Source organism: Aptenodytes patagonicus, chromosome 3 (assembly GCF_965638725.1).
Source record: "Aptenodytes patagonicus chromosome 3, bAptPat1.pri.cur, whole genome shotgun sequence".
Lineage (NCBI taxonomy): Eukaryota > Metazoa > Chordata > Aves > Sphenisciformes > Spheniscidae > Aptenodytes > Aptenodytes patagonicus.
This window is the reverse complement of record NC_134951.1, coordinates 103944246-103970435: the sequence shown is the minus strand read 5'-3', so window position 1 is coordinate 103970435 and position 26190 is coordinate 103944246. Positions and strand designations below refer to the sequence as shown.

The window sequence follows — 26190 nt, the reverse complement described above, 5'->3', positions numbered from 1 at the left end:
TTAGTAGACAGTTCTGAAGGGCTGTATTTTATCATGGCTTGAAGTGCCCGACAGAAAGATCTGTTGTGGCAGATACCTGTTGAGGGACCTTTGTCTGCTTGCATTACGCTTCTCAAGATGCAAAATCTTCTTTACTAAACTTAAAAACCTGGCTGTGGGTTGAGTGTATATTTGGATGAACAGAAGCTTTTTATCATATTAGCTGGAAGGTGAGGATGGGAGAAGAGGAGGAAGGCTCTGACCATGATAAGCTGACTTATGTAGGTCGTGAGTCATTTTATATCTCGTGGGTTTTTTTTGGTTTTTTTTTTTTTTAATATATCCATGGTCTCAGGCTTTTGAAGGCTCAAGCAGACTAATGCCCAGTTCTTATGAATTCAGGTACTACATGAGTAGCTCCCTACTGTAGGGCTTCTGGAAAATGTCATTTGTCCTTTACTTGCACAGTTAAAAAAAAAATTGTAGAGCTGGGAACAGATTATTACTTAACTGTAGGTTCTGTGCTTTAATCACAATCGTATACTTCCCTTTTACAAATGCTTTTACCCTCTTGACTATTGTATCCCATGTAAACATTTCCCCACTTGGGGAAAACCTTGAACTTCCAAAAAACCACAAGTTTGTGGCAGGAATAGGAAGGGAATATTTTAAAGTGAGACTCTATATTTATTTATACATATAAAAAATCATATACTTATTTATTTTTATATATATCTTATAGATGCACACATAAAATATGTGTACATTATATATTTATATCTATATATTTATATATATTCTATATATTTATATATATAAAATTTCTTTTTTCCAGCTTTATATATATTTTTATATATATAAATAATTTCTTTTTTCCTTTTTTACTGGCTTCAGTAACGGTTAGTAAGGTGGCTGGTTACTGGAGTTAAACCATTTTTATAAAACCCAAAGAGAAGGAGGCATTAGCGTTGCCTCTCTACCTTTAAGGAAGCAGCCGTAGGGAGCGCGGGTGCTCTGGCCGAGCAGTGCACAGGGAAGAGGGAAACACTACCGTCAAACACATTAAGCTAGAATTATGCGCATCTTGGATGTCTTAATATTTTGTTGCTGTCAGAAGTACTTTCTAGAAGAACTTTTCCAAGGGATTACTGTGTTGTCACCGCAGCCCTAAGTTAAAACCGCTTGGGATGTGTGCTATAGTGAAATGCTACACTGGGCAATGAAAGGTGGGCAAAGCCAGCACAACGCTTTAGGCTGCTTTTCAGAAACAGATGACGCTCTTTAAAACCCTCCTTTTTCATGCCTTCCAGAGAGTGATTTTTGAATTTAAACATCCTGTGTCTTCAGGTTGTTTGCATAGAGCTCATATGAGTGCGAGGAGGAGAGAGGATAGATGCTCTGTGTGTGAGGAAGCGCTCTGTTTAGCATAGTCAAAGGCTGATATGTGCCAAATACATGAAAGCAAGAAAACTGCTCTTTATTACTGAGGGGGTTATGTCTTGGGGGCAGGGAGAAAAAGGAAAGAAAAAGTATGATGGGTTTCTTCCAGCCCTGACTGATAGGATCTCTGTTGCTTACATAGTTTGTGAAAAGGAAACAGTCCTAATGGTTTTTCATGGATCATTGGTTTATGGGCTTGGCTCCAGAAAACCTTCTTGCAGAGAATAATTTAGTTAAAACGGTGACGCTAATCAAGTGAAACTGAGAGGGTAGATGCTCAGCAAATTCAATAACAGGATTTTGATTTTTTTGTTGATACTGTCTCCCAAGCCCAGTAACGGTGGGCTTCCTGGTGTTATTTAAGTTTCCTAGGTGGCACACGAGAGCGCCATCTGACTCGTGTCTGTGTGTGTGTGTCTGCCTGCCTCTACTGGCACGAGCCAAGGACCCGTGCATCCACCAGGGTCCAGGCTGGAAGGCAGAGGGCTTTTTGAAACGCATTTTCCTTAACTATGTGTCTGAGCCACCTTCGGCTCTAGCAGAGACAGTGTTTTCTAGAGGACTGAATGTGCTGACAGCAGGTCCTGCTGGCTTCCCCAGAGCTCGAAGCAGCAGGCAGTGCCCTGATTCAGCAGAGGGGTCTTGGCTCCCAACCCCATATGTTAAATGGGTCTTTCCACCATCCTTGGTGGGTCTTCCCCTAGCTTCCCTAGCATCTCCCTTTTACTGCCTGGGAATGAATACAGTTCAGGCCAAGAACACCTGTGAGTTGTGCCTCTGAACTGTGGGACATCTGAGGCTCCCAGAAGAATAAAATTCTTGTTGCCTAAAAGATGACACACCCACCCCCCCCCCCCCAACAGTATCATCGTTTTCCAAATGAGTTCCTTTGTACTGGTAACTCCAGTATACTTCCATGAGCAGGCTTATTTTCACCAAGTTGCTAGTTTGAGCTAGAAAAGGAGATTTTGTTCCTTTCCCCTGATGTCAAGCTCCCTAGCAGGTGTCTAGTGCAGAAGTAAGGGGTACCATCAGCTGATGTGAACTTGTGCACAGGAGATGTTTGGGCTAGCAATGCAGTGGGGTGGCAGTAGCTCCTGGAGCTAATATTGCTGCTAATCACAACGTTATGTGGAAAAGCTATTGGCAATAGCTGGGTGTTTCATATGTGTTTTAAAAGCGTGCTGTGCATGAGTTTAACGCAAGCGGTTAAATACCAGTGCCGGTTTGAAACCTCCTCTGAACTGCGCATCAGCCATTTTTTTCCAGCGGTGTGAAGGTATAACAGCTGTGGGGAAGTTCCCGTAGGGATGGTGAAAACTTGGTGCACCAGGCTGTTACTGACACGCACAGCGCCGTGCTTCCCTTCACTTCTCCCTGCAACCCCTAGGCTGTCCTTCGGCATCTTTCCAAAAGTCGAACCCAGATCCACGTTAAGCGTGGCGATGAAATGCCAACCTGCCGTCTCTCTGAACAGTAGTTTCCTGTATTATTAAAAGGCTAAGGATATAAATGGTTTCTTACGCATGAGACGTATCTGCCATTCATACAGGTGCCAGGTGGGTATCAATGGAAGGATACTCCATTATGTTGGTGAAAGAAATTATGGGAATGCTTGCTTAGAGTGAGTTTCAGATGGCACCGATATTTAACCACTGGTGGTAATAAACCCCATATTTAGCCCCTTGCATTTGAACAAAAGAATTTATAAATCAGTTTTCTATGAACATTTTCAGGGTATCAAGTGAATTTTCCTTCTCTTCCTACTGCTATGTGAAACCAACAGCTTTGTTCAGGAAGAGGTTTCTTGCTTTTTTGGGGGTGTGTGTGTGTGGTTGTCACGTTTACTTTTGCCTGCATATAATCCCCAAACAAAATTAACTTGCTGTAGTATATTTTCAAAATCGATTTATAGCAGACAGAAAGTGTTAATGTGCTGTCAAAAATAACCACATGTTCCTATGGAGGAGGAAGGGAAAGGACAGAGTTCTTATAAGTGGGACTAACTACGTTCTTATAAGGCAGAGAAAGCTGGTGAGAGAGAAATATTAAATACTCGGAACAGTTTTTAATAGGTTGTATACTGTCTTTATTTATGCTTTTCATTAATCAAAAACAGCAAAATAGCCACTGCTGCTCTGTTTTGTGAAACATTTCTAGTGCTTCTGCTAAAAGCAAAGAAAAAAGAAAAAGTAATTCCCCTGCAGCTGGAAAGTCTTGACTTTTTTTTTTTTAAGCTACTTGTCCTACCCAACTGGTTTTCTTGTATCCTTGCTTACTTTATCAGGTTTTGAACAGTAGAAATGTGACATGTAGATTGATGACCTGCAAACAGCAACACTTGAACATAAACCGAAACAAAACAGGATGTTAACTCTGGGACTGTTCAGGTCCTTATATGCGTGTGATACCTTTTCTTCTATACCAGTCTTGCCAGGGCTTTTCAGTGAGGTTTGGACCTCATCACTTATACATAGAAAAGAATGAGGAAAAAAAAAATAATGCCCAAGTAGGCTTAATATAACTTTTGCCCTTTATTCTTCCTTTCGGTTATCTTTTTTTTTTTTTTCCTTTTTTTTCCTTTTATTGACTGTAAAGTCACCATTGAGGAAGGATAAAATCAGAATCAGTTACGCTAATCAAGTGCACTTTCCTCCTTTCATAGTTTGTTTTACTGCTTTGGACTTGACAGTGGCCTGCTGCTTTCAGACAACTACAGACAGTTTTCCACAGCTTACTGTTACGTAATTTATTCGAAAACAAAACAGTCACCACTCCTACTCCTCCCCCCCCCCCCCCAAAAAAAAAAATCAAAACAACTAAGGATGGAGAGCTGAAGTTCATTCTTAAATAGGGTGCAGACATGTTTGCAAGTTGGAGAAGGGAACTTTTTTTCAAAGCTAACTACTCCAAAGTATTATAGGGTATGGCAAGCTGAACTCATCTTAAAAAAAAAAAAAAAAAAAAAAAAAAAAAGGCAAAACAAAGGTAGCAGAAAGGGGGGGAAAAAAAAGATGGCTAGTTTGCTAGAAGACGACTGTCATGCTTTCAAGTAGAGGGTAAGACTAGCGGTATAGTACATGCAAAGTAATATGTAAGTTTGCTGAAAAACAATCATTTTTGGGCATGCATATGATTTCTATTAAATTATCATACAGATGTCCTTTTTAGGCCTTATGCCTTACTTACTGAGAATATGAAAACAAGTAACATATATGTATATCTTTACAATTTAATGATTAAAAATTAATTTTAGATGCTACTGTATTTTGTATATTATACCCAGTGCAGGTAGTCCTGTTTGCTGGATGCCATGCAAACTTGGGAAGAGAACAAAAGTTACTGTGAGGCATTTCTAACCAAATGAATTGGGCAGAAGCGTAGGTTTCATTGGTAGTCCAGGGCAGTTAAACAAACCAAAGGTGCTCCTAGTAAAATGGGATTCAAATTCACTTTGCAACATCTAGAGTTTGTGTCTGTGAGCTGCTAGACTGTGTGAGCCTGCTTTGCAGCGGAGTAAGTTGGGGAGAATTCCAGCTTAATTTTGAAAACTTATTTCTGTTTGAAACCAAAACCTAAATAAATAGTTCCTTTTTCTTTTAGCACAGAGATTTTCAGCAGTGGGGAACTTCTTGTCAAAGTGCTTAGTGCATACCTTGTAATGGAAATTGTGGGAGAATATGAATAGAACAGAAATAGACCCAGCGTTTATCTGATAGTTCAACAAAAAGTAAATATTGAGATTTGTTTCTCTTCTTGTAATGGACTATTAAAGTACAGCTGACTTGGGAATGGAGGGCTGAAGGGGACAATTTCCCCAAAGAGTCATGTAAAAAAGGAAAGTTTAAATCTAGATGGGCCTGCTGCTTCTTCTCCCCACCTGTTCTAACAAGTTTAAAGCCTTAATAAAAAGACTGAAAGAGTGAATAAACTGTAGTGTGCCCTAGGGAGACAGCAAAACAGGTCAGAGACAATTTCTCCAAGTGGGTTCTTAGAGAAATTTTTTTTCTGTCTCTCAGATAATCAGCAGAAGCTATTAGTACAGAATTTAAATCACTATAATGTAGTATGTGGTGCATTGACGAACCTTTTTGGAGCTGCCTCTTAGGAGGTTGGTCAGATTGAACATCTGAAGCCTCAAACCAGGAGTGCTTGGGTTGCCTTTGTTCCTCACATATTTGAGATTCTATCTTGAAACAGTTTTCTCTCCTTACCCGCCCCGTCCAGTTTGACGGGCACTCCCACCCTCTGCACTGGGACCAGCCTCTGCTTTTCCCCCGTAAGCATGCCTTCCTTTTCCTATGAGGTCTACCCTGCTTGACACAAGACATACCTACAGAGCTGTGTTGCTTGCAGCACTTAGTTGCTAGGCTAGAGCATGCCAAGTGCTTCAGCTTCCCTTATGAAATAGATTTTCTCTATCCTGTATCTTCTGAGTAGTCTTCTCTGCACCTGTTTCAGTTAAATTGGTTTTGGGGAAAGGCATGTGGTTTTGTTTTGCTTTGGACTAGGCAGCCACAACTGTGTGTGTGTGTGTATATATATATAAAATTACAAATAGTGGTTTACCAACACTTTATATAATTGGTCGATCCTGGTTTTCTACTAAAAATACCTTTTTTGTGTGTGTGTGTAGAACTACTGCAAAGCATCTGTATCAAACAGCTGTTAAAAGGGCTAATATGATCCTGCGATCTTTTGATGCGCTGGCAGCTCCTTTCTCCCCTTCATCTCCTGTTAATGTGTCCCAGATCATAGCAGAAGTCGTTATTCATAATTGTCTTTTACTTCATATGCTTAAATTTCATTGCATTTGTGTTGCTCCAGCTAGCCCAAAAGACTGTCTAATTTCTGTGAGATGCTTTCAGGAACAGCGAATTCTCCAAACTTTGGTCTCCCAGAAGTCGTTAGTGGATACCTGTTTTTTTGTATGGTCACTATGTAACTTATTTAATAGTCCTGTTCTCACAAAACCTAAGGAACACAGTATCTTCTCTTTGTCTGGATATCTTATCTTTTTATTGTCTGTCTTTAAGCCAGTGCTTTGTTCATCTTTAAAACGTTAAAGGTCTGTACCTTAAATATTATTCCATGAGATACCACATCAGTTCTTGCTTTAACTCTGGATTAAGTTTGCTGTATTATCCTTTTCTGAGGTATAAATTACCCAGTGAAGTGAAGACAAGGCAAATTTGATTTTCACTGTTCAATTACATTTCCTTGATTTCTTTTGCTCAGATCTTGTATTATCAAGGTCATGCTTGTGTGCTTGTAGCGACAAGATTGCTTTTCCTTCTCTCCCAAACTATTCCCTCTCCCCCTCCCTCTTGTAAAGATTTTTGGCATATCTGTCATTGTTGTGTGTGCCAATTATTTCAGTGTTCTGGGATGGAGATTATCCAGATCCCCTTATTTCTTTATTGTAAATGGTCTAATTTTGTTTCCACACTGTATGGGGCAATAACCATTATCCTATTCTCATTTTCAGTGTGTCATTTTATTATCTTCATTGAAACAGAAGGCAAAGTACTTGCTTCAGTGTTTGTTCCTGCTTATTTTTTCCTAAACGTCCTCTTAAACCTCAGTGTGTAGGTAGCTGCCTTCCTCGCTCTCTTTTGAAGCTGCGATGCATAATAACAGTGATGCCCCCATTACTTCCTTTGCATGGTTCAGCTCAAGCAGGCTCCCGGTTGGTTTTACTCTTCTGTTTGTACCCTGTAGCCTCTGAAACATGCTTTTCTTTCTTCAGCTTTTTTCTACTTTGTGGAAAAAAGGTTTCCTGCTTATTTTTAGCATTACAGGTCAGGTTTTGATTCGTCCAGGTAGTCTGGAGTCCTCCTCACCAAGTTTGATCTTTAGCTTGGAAAACAAACCCAATGAGTGGAAACGGCTTTCAGCTGGAGTGCAAATACCCTCTGAAACCTGTCTGCTTCATCAGCCCCATTAACAAATTCCAGTCTTTTCTTGAGCTTTACCCTTCCCAAATTCCAGACTGTTTGACGTGTTCCTGGGAAGTGGTCAGAAATGGTCAGAATGGCTTGTGATTGCTTGAGCTGCCAGTCATCTCTCCTGTCCAACAACGTGAACTGACTCTGAGACAGCATCCCTGTTGACCTGTGACTGATGATGACTGTTGACCAAAGGAATCCTTCAGCTATCGTGTCCGTGCCATTGCTAACATTCATGGTTTTTTTTTTTTTTAAAAATAAAATATGTTTGTTTCCCAGGAGTTCACACTTCCCATCGACAGTGTATGAGGGTTAATCTGTGAACCGCAGTCTGTGTTCAGGTGTAAATCTCTAGAATCCCAGTTGCTCTCCAAAGTGATAATTGCCACAAGTCTGTCGCGTTTCAACCGCTCTTTATTTCTTAACTGTTTCATTGGTATGCAGTCCTTCCTCATTCCTTTGTTTTTTATCCAGCTTGAATATCTTGCAGCCCTCGGTGTGTTGAGATTGCCGTTGGTGTGTAGAGGATAGATGTTGCCCATGTGCTGCACAGCAGCTGGCTCTGCATTCTGCAGTCAGTCCGATCCTCCTTGGCAGTAAAACATAGCAAGTCGAGCTCTTAAACTCGGTGATACGGTCAATTGCTCGGTCTTTCTACACTAGTCGGTTTTGATGGATGGATGAATCCACTGATGAAGATTTGTGTGTGTTAGTACTTCTCTCCCTTTATTTTTTCTCCTCCCCCATTGACTATCCCACCCGGCAGTTTTAGCCTCTGTGTAAGTATTGGCTACCTCTCAAAGGTTGTTTCTCTTAATCTGCTTCTTGTATTTCATAATGTGGCAATGGCTTGTCTTTTGCAAGACTAACAATTTTTCTTTTGAATCTCTTAATTGCCCGCTGTGGCAGGGCACTCCAGTGCTAGCGTTGTCATCTTAATGTGGAGAACGGTTCATCATGCAAGAGAAATGTGTGGCTGAATTATTTTTTGTGTGTTTAAAAAAACTTTTCTGCAGGAGACTGTTACTTTAGGACCAAAGACTGCGTGGGAGAGCTGAAATTGCTGGAAACATGTTTGTATGGGAAATTCTGGCAGATTTTTAACTGCCATATGAGAAATGTGGCTGTCTAAAAACACAAAGTTGTGCGATTCTTTTTCCAGACACGAACCCTTCACCTTTAATTGCAATTTTAAGATATGAGAAGGTTTAGGAATGGAAAGACTCACATAAAATGTCTAATCGCACCAATAATTGGCTCTTTTTTTTTTTTTAATTCCATGTACCCAGTAATGTATCTGCTTGAAGGTGCACATACTGTCTATGCAGTTGTTGGTGGCTCCTCTCTCTAAAACTGGGGTGATAGGTGTTAATTGTGCTGTGAAATTGTGTAAGCTTTGAACAGTGAAAATTTACTTGTACATCTGGATCTGATATATATGTTGGTATACCATTTCTGAATGCTCCCTTCATTGAGGAGTTGTCCAGACCCTCTCCTGTGCTTGCTGGGTTTTTGTGGCTTTGTTGTGTGTTTGTGTTTGTTTTTTCTTTTTTCCCTTTTCTCTTGCTTCCCCCCCGCCCTTTTTTTTTTAAATTTTGTTTTTGTTTGTTTGTTTTGCTTAGCTTTAAGCTCCAGAAGGGGAAGACATCATCAGGTCTGTTGTTTGTGGGTCTGTAGGTCTGGGTGTGCATAGGGTGTGGGATTTTTTTTGTTTGTTTTATTTTTCTGAGTTAATGGTGGGGAGAGATGGGCAGAGGGAAAGCGTTAGCAAGTCTTGATGTCTGGCAGGGTTTGATTACATGTGAAATAACTAGTTGTGATTTATGTTGTTTAGTTTTCGATGAGGAGAGAGTGGGACACATCCTGCCTAACAACTTCTTGTAATGCTCTATGATTTATCTTTGCACCATGTGCAGTAATATTGTTCAGATTATTTTCTATGTGAAAAGTGTTCGGTATTGTCAACTGTTGAGACTTCTGCCTAATGCCTAATGTGCTGAGGGAGAATTCCAGGCTTGATTCTTCTCTGTAGACCTTTGTAGCCAAGTAGTCCCAGGCATATTATTGTTGCCGCTCTCTGAACAGGTGAGCGTGTTTTTAATATTAATGCCATCAGATACAGGGAAGGATGCCGAGCGATTCAGAAGGGACAGTGTGAGACAAGGTCTCTGTTACTCTTTCTAGAGATCTGTAGAGGTGTTAGTGTAATCTTGCCTTGACCAGTGACTCATACCAGAAAAAGGGTCTCAAAACTTTTGAACCCAGAAACGACTCATTTATAAATATAATTTTGTCTTCTCACTTAACACAGTACTTCCTTCCTCTCCTTTATGGTCACTGAACAGATGCAGCACCTGTTAAAACTCAGTTCCATTTTACCGTAAGCACTCTCTACCTTGGTGCTCGATTTGTCCTTTATGCACCCTAAGTGAGCTGCTCTGAGGGGCCAGGTAGGTGCCTGATTTTGTAGGTCACAGATGCATGCATGCATACGTACATATATACGCGAATCGGACTTGCAAGCTATTTTAAACTAAATTTGGTGTTAAGTTGCTTCAGAGCTGTGGTGGTTTAAGGTGCTACTCAGCTGGCACGTTACGTTGCTCAGCGTTGGAGTCGGTCGTCGCCCGTGCAGCTGGCTTGCCCCGGTGAGAGCTCACTTCATCTGTTGTAGCGAGAGGTTGGCGGTGCAGCTGAATCCTCCCCGAGGGGCAGGCACGTAACCCCCCTGGCACCAACGAGGGATTCCTCCATAGGCAGCTACTGCCTGTGAGGGTGTCTGTGTCTGTAACTGCAACGGGGGAATAAGAGACATTGGGGTGAAAACTTCTTGAAGAAGTCGGCTAAAACTTGAAGGCCACTTTTTTTTTTTTTTTTTGTGCTCTATGCAGGTGGGATCTTGTTTGTTCCTATTACTAAGTAACCTGTTTAACCCGTAAGCAGGTTATTTTTAAGATAACTTCATGGAGATCTAGGAGCTATTCTACCCAAGTCCCACTTTCTCAAGAAAGGGAGCCTTTAGTCTTTATTTGGAGAAGTGCAAATGCTACTGAGTGTTGAGTTTTGCTACTTGCCACTTGACTAAAGAAGGGTTAGTGCCAGATCTTTCAACTCTCTGCGTTTGAGCTAGGGAAAAGGGTGAAAAACAAGAAATAGGCATTCCGAATAAATCTTGTTAATGTTTGCTAATCCAGGTGTAAGTTTCATTTTTATCAAAGTCCTTTTGAGAGTGGAATGAAATGTAAATGTTAAATCTCTTTTCTCTGTCTGTCCTTTTGATGCTCACAGGGAGCTGGAATTGTGTATGTTATGAGAAACCCTGGACTAAAGGTATATGTTTCTAAGCCAGAAATACTAAGAGAAATTTATTAGATTGAGAAGTTAAAAATATCCTTTCAAAATATGTGTAAGCACCTCTTTTAGCATAATAGGACACCCCTTATTGCCAGTGTCCCCCATATATTATTTCCTGCTTGGTGCTTAATGTCGAACATGGCCATTTTACACCTTCTCTGTTCCCAGAGCTGCAAAGTTACAACCTTTGTGCATGTTGACAAAGAGGAGCAGACAGCTTTAGTGGCGTTATTTAAAGGCAGTCCCTGGAGGAATCTGGAAATGGAGACAGACCCTTCCTGCGAGCGCTGCTGGAAGCTTGTGGTCTCCTTTGGTGGTGCTCCCAGGAGATCGTCACTGCTTTGGAGAGGCTGTAGGGCTGGTGTGTGTCACATCTGTCACAGAGCTGGAAGCAGCCCCCATCTTGTACTTGCTAGAAAAGCATTGGGTTTGCCTTAGGAAGGGCCTTGTTCAATGCAAGGTTTGGGAAACAGAATGCTGGCTGAAGTAGAGAAATCCAGTCTATCACTAGGGGAATATAGGAGGGTTTGTGGAGTGATGTGTGTTTGTGTGGCTTGTGTTTGGGTTTTTACTTTGTGTGTCTGGAATACTGTTGTTTACCTCTGAATTGTTGGGCATGGCTAATAAATTACTACTTTGCTAGATTTTACAGTGGATTGGAAATTTGACTGTTTCCTTAATATGGAAAAATCATGAGTTTGTTTTCATCGATATGCTTTACTGTTTTGTTTTCATGATCTACAAAGGAATTATAAAATTGTAATGGGCACAAAATTTTGGCATACATCTAGAAGAATGAATAGAAGCAAAAAATATACAGCCTTGTCTGGCTTAAACTGAAACTTTAGGAATTTTGCACAGATAATTCAGATGTGTGGATTTGCTGTTAATATGCAGCCCCTCCTAACTGTGCTGGGAATAATCCAGCAATGTCAGCAATGCCTAGAGCAGGGCATGTGGTTGTTTTTTAGGAACCTGAAATTATGTTAATCTGTGGGAAGGTTAGAAAGGAAAACTCATAATTCTTCCTTATCAGTTATATGTTTTTAAATTACTTTGGAAATGTACTTGCCCATATGTACAACTACGGGTTATTTGCGGAACGGCACACGCTTCGGTCCTTTCTGATGCAGCCGCTTGCAATTCGGATAGGTTAAATAGAAAAGAGTTTTAAAGGCTCTCTGCCTAATGCTCCAGTGCAATTAAATCCTGGCTTTGTTTGTAGAAGATACGATCAGCATGCGATACAACTCATAAAAATAAGAGGCTTTGTTCATTTTTGTTGTGAATGTTCAAGTAAGCCGAACTGAAGTGAGCTTTACCAAGAGCTGCGTATTCAGGGACTGAACTCCAGCAATACTCCTGGTAGAGGAGGCCTTGTGTAGATCCTGATGTGGGGTTTTTCTTACAACATCATCAGCTCTATTGCTAATGGGTATGACTTTGTTGTGAATGTTTCAAAAGTTTGGTTTTCTTTAAGGCCACTCTTGATGAAGCTGTGGAGTACGAGGAAGAGGATTTCTGTGTTTGTTTAATAAAACTGGGAAGTTAGCAGCCCTCAAAGTTGCAAAAGGAAAAAGCATGAAAATCAGACATCTCGGGGATGCAGTGTTAAGGAAAAAAAAAATATCCTGAATTAACAAACACAAGATGACCAAAAAACATTTCCCTCCTCCCAATAATTCAGCGTTCTGAGGTTGCCCTTGTATTTAAGATCTACTTAATAAATTATAAAAACTTGGATGTGGCAGATACCTGTCGTATAACATATGGTTTAGACAAACATTTAATTTAAACTGACACTGTTTATAGCTGTTCTGTTCAAGCTGCTATCTCACTGAGCAGATCCTGCTATCTAGTGGCTACGCCCAGCAGACAACTGTTAGGGGGCTTCACTCTGCTCCAGCTACCCCATATATTGAAAAATATTTTTGCAATTGTAGAAGCAGCTCCTCCCCCCACCCCCCGCCCCCATAGGAGGCTGATATTCCTCCCCATTCTCTGGAAACATCGGATCATTTCAAAAGCAAAGCCAGAGAACTCGATAAATCAGTGTTTTCTGTCGGCTGTGTTCAGTTCAGGCGAACTTGAAACACCGATTCTCCTGTACCTCTTTAATGTTTTGTGAAGCCAGCAGAACGCTTTGAGTCAGTTAATGCTTTGTGTAGGACGGTGCACCGTCTTGCTTATGCTGCTTAGGTTAGATCGTAAAGAAACCCAAAGCAATGGAACATTTGGAAAAAAAAATAAAATTGAAAAATGGAATGCCTTGCTTGGGGAGTTAGTTTATATTATTCCATAACATGAGGGGTGGTATCTACAACGGTACTAGGGCAGCAACCTGTAGGGGGAAAAGATGACTTTCTGTTATTGACTACAAAGATATTTATTTTTCAGACTTCAATTATACCATCTTACTTTTTCTATTTAAGATAGAGCTAAAACATAAATGACAAATCAGTGACATTTTCTCTCTAAGGAGAATGTCTCTGGTGGTAACTCGTGTTTCAGATTTTAATAATGACGTGGACCAATTTTCAGGTTTACAGTCTCCTAGGAGGCAGAATTGTCCTTAATATATTACTATATAATACAGAACAATTTTAGTACATAGTCTGACTTACCTAGCATTTTAATACACATTAGTGGCATTCATCTGGTGAAGAAGCAAGTCAGTAAAACCTGTGCTGGGCCCACTTCATGCGGTACTCTAAAGCAGGTTTTTTTGATGGAATTCTATTAAGTCAGCATATTTTTGGTTTTGTCATCTTTATGAATTTATTAAACATTTTTCTTTTCTAGCAAACCAAGTATGAGAAATCAAAGTACTTGAATAATTTGCAAGAGCAATTTTTTTTTAACTGATGGAGTAATAATATTAATAGCCATGCTTGTTACAAAAGTAGCTCTGATACTTAATCATTGGGAACATGATGCTATAAAAGAAGGAACGATTGTATCGTATAATATTTACTATAGCCCAAGTTGTCCAAATGCTATTTAGGTGTAGTTTTATTAAAATGTTGTTTTTCAAAAGACTTTTGTGTCTACGAGGATGCCTCGTTTTAATAACTTGTTGGAATTGCCATGTTATGTTAAATTGTATCAGAGTAAAGGGTGTAATAGTCTTGAGGTGAGTCCCGGTTCCCTTTTCAGTCAGCTGGAGTTTCTCACTGATTTTTAGCCTGTCCAGCACCTCACTTAGGAGATGGTCTGTGTTCGGAGCTGTGTCCCCCTTCCGCCCACTGCCGCAGCTGCCAGGCAAACTCCTTCCTGCAAAATTGTGCAGCAGGATCTAAAAATTTCTTACCAAATCAAATCTTCCAACAGTGTATCTAGTTTAAACCGCTAATTTGCTTATGATCTAAACCAAACTCGTGACTCAAGAGGTTTGTGCCAAGTGCGGGTTATTTCCACTCTAATCCTTTCACTGAAGAGTGGTACCTTGAAAGCAGCTATCTGCAAGCATTTTCTGGCGTGTTTTCAGGGATGGCCAGCTTCATTCCCACAGCGGATACCTGGCTACAGGATTGGTACAGCTACAGGTACAGCTACGGCTGATACCTACAGACAGGATTGTCTGTAGGAGAGCGGACCTGTGATGGAAAGCCACCGCACTGTCCCCGCCTGCATCAAGGTGCTCCACACCATGTATACGTGTGTGTGATACAGCCCAAGGTGTTGCTTTGGGTTTGAAAATCAGTAGTATGTTCTTGTAGAGTGGAGGACTTCACTAATTAACATCTAAAAATTACTGGCACTACAGATTCAGGCAGCTTTTATTTTTAAAGAAAATAAACATCCAAGTTTTCTGTAGACCAAATGCTCATCACACGTTGACACGTGATGCCTATGCTCAGTGGCCTCAGATGCAGTCTACCTCTGGACCATTTTGTATGGCTCTTGGGGTGGGTGATTAGGGTCGGATTGCAAATTCAGTTTACTCTTTTGCTAGTTTGTTCCTTCCAATGTATATCCTGCCTAAGGATAGCAATAGATTTTTCAATGAGAAAAGGAAGGAGACAACGCAAATAAGCCGTGTTCTCTTACATGGGTTTTAATGCCATAGACCTGATTTCATCAGTGGAGACAGAAGACAGCAAGATGCTTCCTCCAAATTGTTGTTTAATTTAATCCTCTTCTCTCCACTTCTCCCCACCTCCCCCGAATGCACATATCCTCTGTGGGTTCTGAGGATGCTGCAAGAACAAACTGATTTCCTCTGATTGCAGGTATGCTTCAAAACCTGTAATTTGCCTTAGTGGAAGGTAACGCTGACCACTTGATAGCAATGAAGCAGATAAAATCAGTTGCCTGATTATACATCAGATGAGTTAATCGTTAAATCACATACTCCTCCTTTGGTGAAACAAAATGAGTGATTTGAATTCTGTCAAGAGACTAGCAAGGAAAAATACTGAGGTATAAATCCTCTGTTAAGATAATCTTGAAAGGTATGAAGTATAGTCATTCGCAATCCACAACTGCTCTCTCTTGACCTTGTTTTAAAGGGGCTGGGGGGGGGCTGCCTCCTTGTGAGCCACCTTGCAGGGTGATAAAACACTTTTCAACAAGGTGGTGTGTAGTGACAAGAAAAAAAATGCAAAGCAGTTATTTCGAGGATTACTTTTGAGATACAAATGTGTTTATGTTAAAATGTAAATACCCTAGCTATTCAAGTGTAGGAAAGCTGCACAAGTGACTTGCAACAATTCATTAATTCCCGATTGCTGTAGTATAATTTTACACTTTGTTTTCCTATGGGGTGGCAGAATACTGAGCAATTTGACAGAAGAGTGAAAACCTGTATTTTTTGATTGGATGATGCCTCTAAGGTTGCTTCAAATCTGTTACCTTGAAAATGAATGCATCCTCAAATGACGCCTAAAGAAACACACAACATTTAGTGAAAACTTCAGAAAAAGGGACTGGAATTTTCTTTTCCTTGGTATTTTAGCCTGTCTTCTCATTGCTACCTAATACCATTCCTTTAATTCTGGTGTCCTGCAATATAATTTGGTAGTGTATGCTTTCCTGTAGAAGGATTTTCATTTATGTTGAAAACAGAAAAAGCATATTCACGCTGTAAATACAGCCAATGGAGAAATACAATAAAATGTCCAGCATCACTGGTTTGTTACTTTCAAGTAGATGTTGCTGCAGGCTCTGTTATGTTAGTAAGTCTCTAGCATTTGGTTGAAGGAAATAGCTGAGTCTTCCTGTTTATAGAGATGGCAGGCAAAACATTTCTACTAAATAAAACTTACACTGAAAACGTAATTTTGTCAGTTGCTCAGTGTCCTGTAAGCTCCTGTCTTGATTACAAACTTATTGATAAATAAATTGCTGTGACAGTTTGTCTTCTGAAGCTTTGTTTTGACAAAAACTTTTTAAAAACAATGAAATTCTTTTGGCTTGGGGATAGAGAAAGGAAGAACGTGGGGGTTTTGGGGCTTGTATCTGGACTGAATATTTCAATAGTCAGATGTGTGACTTATGGTATACATGATTCAAAAAGAAAAAATCTTATTTTTGTTAATTTATTTAGAGCACTTTAGTAACGTTTGGACATCTTTTATGTCTCAATACTGTCTCGAGATCAAGTCTCACTTACTTTAAAAATTTGGAATATGAAAGAAAAACATAGACTGTAAATATAATGATGCCTTATTATGTCTATAATTTAAAAACTGTGTAGCCACGTGCAGTTACAATTCTGTGATCCTCCATTTGGCTTTGTGGAGTGCTTTAAACATCGTACAAGCTGATATGAGAAAAAGTTTAAAGTCCATTTCATAGGGAATACATAATTCAAATCCAAGTTGTGTGTTCAGGTTGTCTGTAGGTTAGAACTTGTGTGTGTTTCTTTTATAACACACACAAAAAAAAAAAAAAACCCAAAACTTGAATTCTAAAAAGCTATGTGTAAAGGTATTTGTCAAGTTTCTTGTATCGGTCTTGATCACGTAAACTTGCACATAAGCAGCTAGTTACATGAAGCCTACTGGCTTCATGGATTGGGGATACCCTCTCGTATTAAGAAAAATACAAATGCTTTCATAGTCTGTATTTAGAAAAAAAGGCGCGGGGGGGGGGGGGGATAGTTTTTATTCTTTTCGTTGACTTCCTATGCGAATATATATAGGTTATTCCTTATCCTAAGCCCTTGGAAGCTTAGAGCAGTCAGTACTGTTGTCTCTTCTGCTAGTGAAGAAGTTGCTTTTAATTGTAGTCCTATCACCCCTGGTATTTTATTCACTTAAATCACGGACTTTCATCCTTCTCAAAGAACAGATGGGTAGACTCTTCATTTTAGCAGGAATTTAATCAAGCCTCAAGTTGTGACTTCAGTAAGTTTTGGATTGTTCTCTTGTTTTCCAGCTCTTATTACTTGAAGATGACTAGCTAGATCTGGAGTAAAGAAGCTTCTTGTGGTGAAGTAAGGACATAGTGAGCTTGATCGTATACTGCCGTAACCATCCCCACCTCCTAGGGCCAGTGGTTTTGCAGTGTATGAAAATGCCTCTTACGTAATAGGATACAATCAAATTCCTGCCGTTTCTGACCTTTAGTAGGTAAGCTTCGGTAAGCTGGATCCTTAGAAAACACAACTCCATTTCTTAAAGCCACCAAGGACCTTCTCCATTTTTCTTGTGTGGTGTTTTTTCCCCAACGTGTGTCCTGGTCTACACCACAGCTGTTTAATCTGTCAATTCAGTTAGACCTCTACCGCTGCACACCAAAGTTTCCCCTCTCTCTTTCTCCCTCTCCCTAATTAGCCTTTTTGGTTTTTTGCTTTGACCTTTAGCTGTCATAACAGCATTGATGATCCAGAGGAAGACATTATTTTTCCTGACCTATAGAATGGTTTTTCTGGCAATATCAACACACATTTCTGTAGTCAACAGTTGACCTCGGTCTTGACCTGTGAAAGAGCTACCAATTAAATGGTGGGTTGCTTGTTGTCTCTCTGGTTTTTCTCCAGAGAGGCTGGCAAAGGTATCAGTTGTGTCAGGTTTTTTGTAACATTACTATTCTTACAGAAAGAATAAATTGGAAATCAGTACCTAATTTTGTGTCAATAATGTTATTCAGACTTTCAAGTAAGTGTGACTTCTGGCAGATTTCATTTGTTGACTTAGTTGAAAGGTCTCTTTTGACCTCTGTGTGTGAACCAAGCTGGTTTCTTCTAATGACAATTTTTTATCAAACAATTCATGGAAATAGTGTGGCTTGTTCTTCCCATTTTATATCCACCGAGTTTTAAAGTGAAGCTGAAATATAATACTGAGAACACTATTGAAAAACAAAAGAAGTAACAGGAGTTTCCATATTTGTCATTTAAAAAAAAAAAGGTATATCTTTCATGTTCCAACAGCATAGGTCATAAGCCCTGCCTGAGGATTTCACAACAGTTCAATCCTGTATTTGTAAACAAACCATGATGTTTATTATTGTGACACATTTTACTGAGAGTACAAAATCTGCTGTCAACTAAATTTGAAGGAATGACACGGACATAAAACTGTCTCTACAGATTCACTTTAAACCACTTTGTTTAGTAGTCTGTGCCATCAGAAGGGTAACTAGTTTATGGACTGTACAGCTGTGATATATGTCAAAACTGTGTGGCTGTAAATGATCGTTTGATAAGGTCAAACTCTGAAGTGTTGTAATAGTTGAAGGTCTGACACCTACATCACATTTGCATGTACTAGATAATAATTAAATTGGAGATACTGCGTAGTCACAAACGGAGGTGATCACCCCACCCCTCAGGTGGGAGACTTGGGTTCTTCTGGCATATGCAGAAGTCTGGAAGCCGAAAGGTGTTCCTACCCATCTGGATTAAGCCAGACTAGCGTCTGTGGTTTTTCTTCCTCATTTGCGTGCTGTACCAAGACGCCTGGTTACGTCTGAGCCACCCTCTGGGATGTGTTTCCCATCCCTATCTGCTGCCCGCAGAGTAGCTTTCTGTGCACAAGGATTGCGTTGTCCCAGTGCGCTGCTGAGCCGGTCACCCGCTGTGCGAGCCCTCGGCGCATCCACAAGCCTCGTGCTGGACGTCCTCAGTAAGAATTAGTTTTGTGTGAAGGATCACCCTTTTTGTTGGTGGTGTTTTTGTAAAGGCTTTTCTACTTCCTCAGCATCTCAAAGTGGAGAGTAAATGAGAAACTCTCTGGTCTCTGTCATAAATAGTGGACTCTTTCAAATTCTGATTTTTTTTTTTGACACTTAGTCTATTTTTTACTACTTTTAAAAGTAGTAAAAATAGTCAACATTGCAGCAATATGTTAGTGGAAACAGCCATCATTTGGAGATGTTTTGATACGCAAGAATGACATTTAATCTTTTTTTGAAAGAATATGCAACTCTTAAGCAGTGTAATATTTCCAGAAGTAGATTTATTTTGAAAGTGCTTTGTTAGAAAACACTTTTGCAGTTGTTCTCTCTCCCGCTGTTTCCCCACTTCTGCACGGCAAAAGCAACATTTTTCTTTCTGTTGGCATGAGCTAAATGATTAGACAGCAGTCACTTAACCATAGCTAGTCCATAACTATAGCTTTGGTATGACTAAAACTACCAGTTAGTTGTCTTTATTAAGAATCAAACTTTTGCTAATTGCTTTCAGAAAATGGATATACTTTATATTTAACAACCTTGTATGATCTACCTGTAGTTTTAAAAATACTACTTAGGCAAAACTGCTGTGTTTGAAGCTGCGTAGGTTCTTGACCAGAGACGAAACTGTGATTATCTCCACAAAAATACAGACTGCACCTAACAAGGATGCTGCTGTTCAGACTCTTCCTTCTCTCAGGGGCAGGGTTGCACGCTTTCATGGGGCTGTAGGATACATGGTCTGGACTGTGGTCTGGAACATATGCCCAAAATAAAATTTGCAGGAGAAACCTTTTTGTGGCTGTGTTTTAGATTTAATACATTTTCATCTTGTTTGTTGGCTGTTTCCCTATTGCATTTGATGGGTAGGCAGGAAAGCAGCTGCAAGCAGTCTGCTGTGCAAGTGCTCCAAGCAGGCAGCGGAAGGTGTGCTACAGCTGTGGTTTGATGTTATGCTCAGTGAAATACCAGCCTTAAACATTGCCACCCTTCCTACTCTCCACGTCAGCCTGCTGCCACCTCAGTCGTGTTGGTGCAGCTGCCTCTGCAAACTAGAGAAAGCAGCTGATGCAGCAGAAAACCCACCTGACAAAAATACACATTCAGGTGGTTATTCTTAAAATATGCATGTGCATTTGGAGGGCTTTGTATTGTTTGTGGGTTTTCTTTTTTGAGTTAGGCAATGTGGATTTTTTGGGGAAAAAGAATTTCCCCATTCAGATCCCTTTCCTGGGATGGTTGACTGCATGGACGTGGGTGTGGTTTAGTTCTGGAGGACAGCTTCAGGACAGGTCTTACGATCTGATGTACACCTTTATTGTTGTTTACACCTGTTGTTTCTCATGTTTCCTGCATGCTAGGTCTGTTTGAGAAAAATGCCCATAGGATGAATGAGCTCAGTTTAGGGTCTGGGAGGGAGAGTGATAAGGGAACAGCCTCTGGCACAGCTGTGTGCTCTCTGCCACGTCCTGCCCTGGCACTGCTCGCTCAGGGACTTCACTCTCATCTGTATCAGTTCTTGTTTCACTCAGTTTTCTGGCAATGAAGGGTGATTTACAAGTGTAGCTGTTTCACAATCGCCTTAAGTCATCTGCAGGCAGAGCTGCTGTTGACGGGCATGGTTCCTGCCGCTCTTTCCAGCAGGTGCTGCCACCTCCCTGCTGCTGCAACGTGGTTCATTGTGCCGTATGACTGTCCTGGTGAGTTTTCCTGTTTCGGTGTTTGATGGGTTAGTTTTCAGCCTGTTCAGTCTGCCGGTGTGCTTCCCTGCGCAGCCCCGCGAGCGCTTGTGCCGCCGGTGGGAGCAGGATGAGGATGGGAAGGATGCAGGAGAAGGGCAGGGATGCTTATTTTAGCAGTAGCGCTGCCGTATGCCAACTGTAAGTGACCTTAATCGTAGCCAAAAGTCCTGCCTTCCGTCACTCTTGGTATTAATGCTTCAGAGAATGGGACTGTAATAGGTTTTATTACAGTGCCAGCACCTGGAGTGAAAAGGAGGAGCGAGCAGAGGCTGCCGCATCCCGCAGGTGTTAATGGGAGCACTGGATCCTGCGAGGCTGCCCTTGTCCTTCATAGCTTACTAACCTCTGTACACCTCCCTCCGTACACCTCGCAAGTCCTGCTGGAAACAGGCCTGATGCAATGAGCATCCTTAACCGAAGTGTGTATTCTAAAACTGTGCTTAATTATTTTTGTCTCATCTGATGAGATGGTTTTGATCTGTGGTGCTAGTTAGGTGATTGCAGATAAAACATGGTTTTAAAAACAGTCTGTTGATTTTTTTTTTTTCTTCCCTCCTAAGAAAAAAGGAATAAAAGGTTTCGAGTCTTTAGGAATTGGGTAGTTACTGAAGAAATCACTGTTATTCTCTCTTTTCCATGGGGTAAAGGTAATACTGGAACAGAGAGGTATGCAGCTGCTGAAAGGTGATACTGTTTGGCCATGAGGTTAATTGCCAACTGAAACATTGCTGCAGTTTCTTTTCAGAAAGAAGAAAGCAAAGTAATTGAAGGATTGTTTGCCAGTGGAAACACAATTAGTTTTATACATATGAAGGAACAGAATTAACTAGTGCTGCCCTCTTGCAGTTCAACAGCAAAAGAGTCATTAAACTAGTCTCAGTACAGTTATCACTTTATATTGTTTTAGGTACAGTTATGGCTACAGGTTTTCTGAAGGAAAGGTTGGTAGGGAGAGTTTCCAGTAATCGTTTGAAGGGAAGATAAAGTGATGGCCTCATGCAGCAGCTCTTGGATCTGCAATCTCCTAAATTTGAAGGAGATGAAGAGACATTTAAGCCTGTGAAAACAGGCTTAGACTTTTTCCAAATTCCATGTAACTGCAGGTATTTTCTTGGTAGCACAATCATTTGCCAAGGAAACTCAATAAATAATCTTCCTCTTTGGTTTTTAATTACTAAAGATGTCCTGGGGACAAGGTGTCTGTTCTGCAGTCTATGCAGCTGGGGGTGCAGTGGCTTTGGCGGGGGCACCCCCAGCTTCCTTGGCTGGGTCTGGGTCTGGGTCACTGAAAGGCAATGGTTGGGGTATGGGGCAGGGGACCCGCTTCTTCCTCTTCGCGTGGAAGTGATGACTCCAGAGAGTTCATGCCTTCCTACAGCTCTCTTCAAAAGCTGGAGGAGCCGTTGGCTCCCACCTCTGAAAAAAATGTGGGCTGGAGTGCTTTTTGGTGTGTGAAAACCTGAAGTGTCTAAAATTACTCCTTTCATAGGTTCATAATCTGACCGCTGCTGCTGCTGCGGTCTTTAAGACATCTGCTGTTCTTACCACATGTGTAATGTTCCTAAATATCCGTATGTTGGGGACAAACAAAATATTGTGTGCTTGTATAATGTGCGTGGCTCTATTCCTGATCTTTAACTTGCTTGATTATGTTAGATTGAAGAGGGTTGTTTTTTTTTTCCATGGTGTGACATTGTAGTGTGCACCACTAATACTCTGAGAGGTTTTTTTCCTAGCCAAAGGTTACTTGCCTACATCATATGTGTTTTATTTTTGTCTGTGCCATATTTTAAGTACTTGTTTCATCATTTGTGCTTACCTAAAATACTTAAGAGGAGTCCCTCCTCATCCCCCACCACCACTCATGTTCAATAACAGCAGGGAAGAGGATCTGAGATGGTGTTTAAGCCTGAAAAGGTTAGAGGTAGACAGCTGTTGAAGATAGTGAGATTGCTTAGAAGGACAGGTATGGGCCAGAGTCAGAAGAGTGAAAAATCCTATTGAGGAGTTAAGGCTTTCATGAGAGATTTAAAGGGAAATCAGGGAATTTTGATCCAAGTCCTCAGCCCAGCAGGGAACAGGCGATGGGTAGATTGAAACTGCTTCTGCCATTTTCAGGGTGAGCTGTATACAGTGGGCCATCTGAAATCTTGTTTCAAACGTTAGTGTTCAGAGGATCATTCTGAAGGTGCTCTTAACGTTTGCTTTGGTTCCTTCTGCCTCACCCTGCATGCTCTTGATTCGGCAGGCATTGAGCTCTGTCTAAAATACTGCCCTAATGCAACTTTTTTTTTTTTTTCCTATGCTGAGGAAATCCATTCTTTTTAGAGCTAAAAATCAGGGTCATAGATCTGGAAACAATCAGTATTTCATATCCTTTTAGTACAGTAGGAGTTCCTAGGGTTTTTTTATACAAAGTGTTTTACTTACTCTAAAAATGAGACATTCTAAAAAATTTTATTAGTTTGAACTACATTGGATGCTTCCTGGCAGCTGTATGTAATCTGTCATCGTTCGGAGCACTAATGGCCGCTTAAAAGGGCAAATGAAGCCCCTTTCTTGCTCTCTGTGCCAGTCTTTACCAGCACATACAATGTCTGTTTGGCCTCATGGAGGATTTTTGCCCACAATTTCTTTCAAGGCTTCATAGTTGTATTAGGAAGGATGTTGAGTTTTAAGGGATACCAAAATGTATGTCTGTGCACGTTAAATAATTTTGTGTGTCCAGCCCACCCAAGATAAAACTCAGTGTTTCGTCTTGCAATGAAGATGGTTTAATCTAACAACATGATGCAACATAGTGGTTGGGACAAGTTGGAAGCGTGAGTTCTTGGTCAATCCTGGTGCCGCGGCTGGCTGTTGAAGCCTTTGGCTTTAGTTAGGTTAGCTAGTTTAGTTTAGTTGTGTGCCCTTGCCTTTTAGCCTCTATCATCTTCCAGCATTCAGTTTCTTAGTCCTTTCCTTTTATTAATCGTGGTAGTTGTCTGGCTGGCTTCATACTGCAGAGCTGTGTTCAGCTGACTGCCTTTCTCTTTTTTTAAAATCACTGCAGAAGTCGATCCCTCCAGTCTGTCAGGAGCTGCTGGAAAAGGAAGATACTGCTGAAATTATGTAGACTGATAATTCTGGGGAAAACATACAAAACCCTTTGTGTGCTGTCTTAACTATATGTGTTGTTAGGAACCTTCTTATCAATCATTTGTTTGTGAGGGTGGAAAGTGCTGCCCCTCCTTGTTTTTTTGAATGGAGACATGGACTTCCCTCATGTATTTTCCCCCCCGCCCCGTTGTCTGGAAATCAAAACTTTAATCCAGAGTTATTTAATATGCTTGCAAAGCTTGAAAATAATAAACTATTTGAAGTATGATAGAGAGATGAGGCAAAAATATATGCAGTACATATTCACAAATAGTTTTGTTTTGACATTTATCTTCCTGTAGTCATTCTGCCAATTGGCTTCAGGCACGGCTACCAAAAGAATGAACACATGTTGCATTCATTAGTTCTCATCTGGCTGTGCTTCATCTTGCAAGACAGACAAAATCACGATCACGCTAAATAGATTGTAATGCGTTTGTAATACGAGTTCCCTTCTGCTGAATACGATAGCTTTGCAAAGCTGCTGCTTTTAAGCCACGATATTTTGCTGCATTTTAATGTAATGGATAAAAGTATATTGCCAGTGATGTCATTGCTTTTTCGTCCCGAAAGATGTCATATGAAAAATACTCAAATATAATACTAAACAAACAACCACCACCTTCCCCCCCCCCCCGTGTGAACTTTTCATGTCACGTTGTGCTTTGACTGACATTAGATCTGTGGTGTTTCTGACACACGGACGAACATGCTTTGGAACAATAATGGTTTATCTGAATTGACCGAGTATAAAAATCCTGTTCGCTAGTCAGTTGCGGTTCTCCTTTGCGCTCAGACGGCGGGCGAATTGATCGCTGTTGGCTCCTCATCGTTAATGCCGCGATTTTAAAACGGGCCGTAAGTACCTTGCGGTGCGGTGCGATGGCGAAGGGGGACGGCGGGTTGCCCGTGCCGCAGCCCGGTTGCTGCCGTTTCGGATGGGAAGGGTGCAGGACCCTGTCCGGCTGTAAAGAGCAGCCGGTTGCCTGCGTGGAAGCAGGTCGGCGAGCTCCGCTTCCCCCGAGAAAAGCCGCCTGAGCCCTAACGCCGTGGCGTTGGCGGGGCAGCCGCGCTCCGGCGCTGCCCGCGCCCAGTCAGTGCCTGTGCGAGTGCACGGCTGACGTCCGAGGGTTAGCCACTCCCTCCGGCGGCCGCCGAGTTTTGTCCCTATCCCGCCCCCTCCAGCCTCTCGCTCCGGCCGGGGCTGCGGGGAGAGGCAGCGGGGACCGGCCGCCTCCGGCAGTGCTTTGCGGCGGGCCAGCCGGCCCGGGAGGGTCTCCTCGGAGCCCGCGGCATGCCGTCCGGGCCGGGGCGCGGGGGCTCGCTCTGAGCCTCGCCGGGAGGGCGGCGGGGGCCGCGAGGGGGCCGGCTCGGCGTCGCTGGCGGCGTCGGTGAGAGGAATGGAAGACAGCTTGCCCTGCCTGGCCGCAGCCTGCGACCCCTCGGCGCTCGTCAACTTCTGCACGGGTAAAGTACCGCCGCCTGCCCCTGCCCCTGCCCCGCCTGGGGAGGGCCCGCGCCGCCGCCGTCCTCCGGCCCGCCGCACGGCGCGCCTGTGAGGGCTCTTTAAAAATGACCGCCGGCGCTTTTCGTTCAGCGGTTCCCTTCCCCGGAGGGGAAGAAGGGAAATCTGTAAAGTAAATACCGGGGTAAATATTTATCCGTGGGATTAAGCTAGCGCTGCGCCCTCGTGAGCGGCCGGCAAGGTGTGCTTACTCAAAGACCGAGGTGGCTCGCGGCCGCGCAGCATCCTAACCTTGAGAAAATGGGAAAAAAAAAAAAAAGTAAAAGTAAAATCAAATAAAATTTTCACGTATGTGGCTAGCAAGAAAATGACAGGAAGCGAATGACAAAGTCAACGCCTGCCGGGCAGGAGGCTCCCGGCGCGGCGGCTCCCGCGGCGCGGGTGCTCGCGCCGCCGCCTCGGCAGCGGTGGGTCCCACCGGGCGTCCCGGCCCGGGCTCTGAACCGGGAGGGGGAAGCGTTTTGTGCGAGAGAGACCCTTTGCGGCCCTGGGGAAAGAGCTGCTCCCGTGTGCCCGGTCTTTCATTTCGACCCCTCAGTTTTACGCTTTACAAAGGAAAAAGCGAGGGGAAGCCCCCGCCGGGAAGCGCGGGCTGCCCGCGGGCCCCTCAGGCAGGAGGCGGTAAAGGCTCGTTCAGAGTAGGTAGTTCGTGCCGCTGTCTGCTGCAGCTTCGACTCTCTGCGTCGCTACGCTTTTTGTGCGTGTAAAACATGTATTTGCCCTTCAGAACTAAGTTTTTCTCCCCCCGCTTTATTTTTTACTAGCGTCGTAGTAAAAATGAAGTATTTCAACGCGTATTTCCTTTCTTGAAAGAGCTGCTATCAAACCAGCCTCTCTCGAGTGTAAATCGGTTAATTAATTGCAGCATTCTAGCTGTATCAACCAAAAGTATACGAGTTAAGTCTTAAAAAGACCAACCAAACGAATAACCTCCCCCCCCCCC

The 26190-nt window shown here is 42.1% G+C and overlaps 1 protein-coding gene across 3 annotated transcripts in view; it reads left to right on the top strand.

Annotated features, from left to right (window-relative positions):
- EML4 (EMAP like 4) overlaps positions 1–26190 on the top strand; it is a 165168-nt gene that overhangs the window by 43429 nt on the left and 95549 nt on the right. For 2 of the 3 annotated variants that reach the window (XM_076334467.1, XM_076334465.1), the window contains exon 1: positions 25096–25189. The exons of the other annotated variant lie outside the window; for it this stretch is intronic. In XM_076334467.1, the coding sequence (XP_076190582.1) occupies positions 25123–25189 (67 nt within the window). In that variant the 5' untranslated portion in view covers positions 25096–25122. Of the gene's footprint in view, positions 1–25095; positions 25190–26190 lie in introns of those variants that run through there. 3 annotated transcript variants of the gene reach the window in all.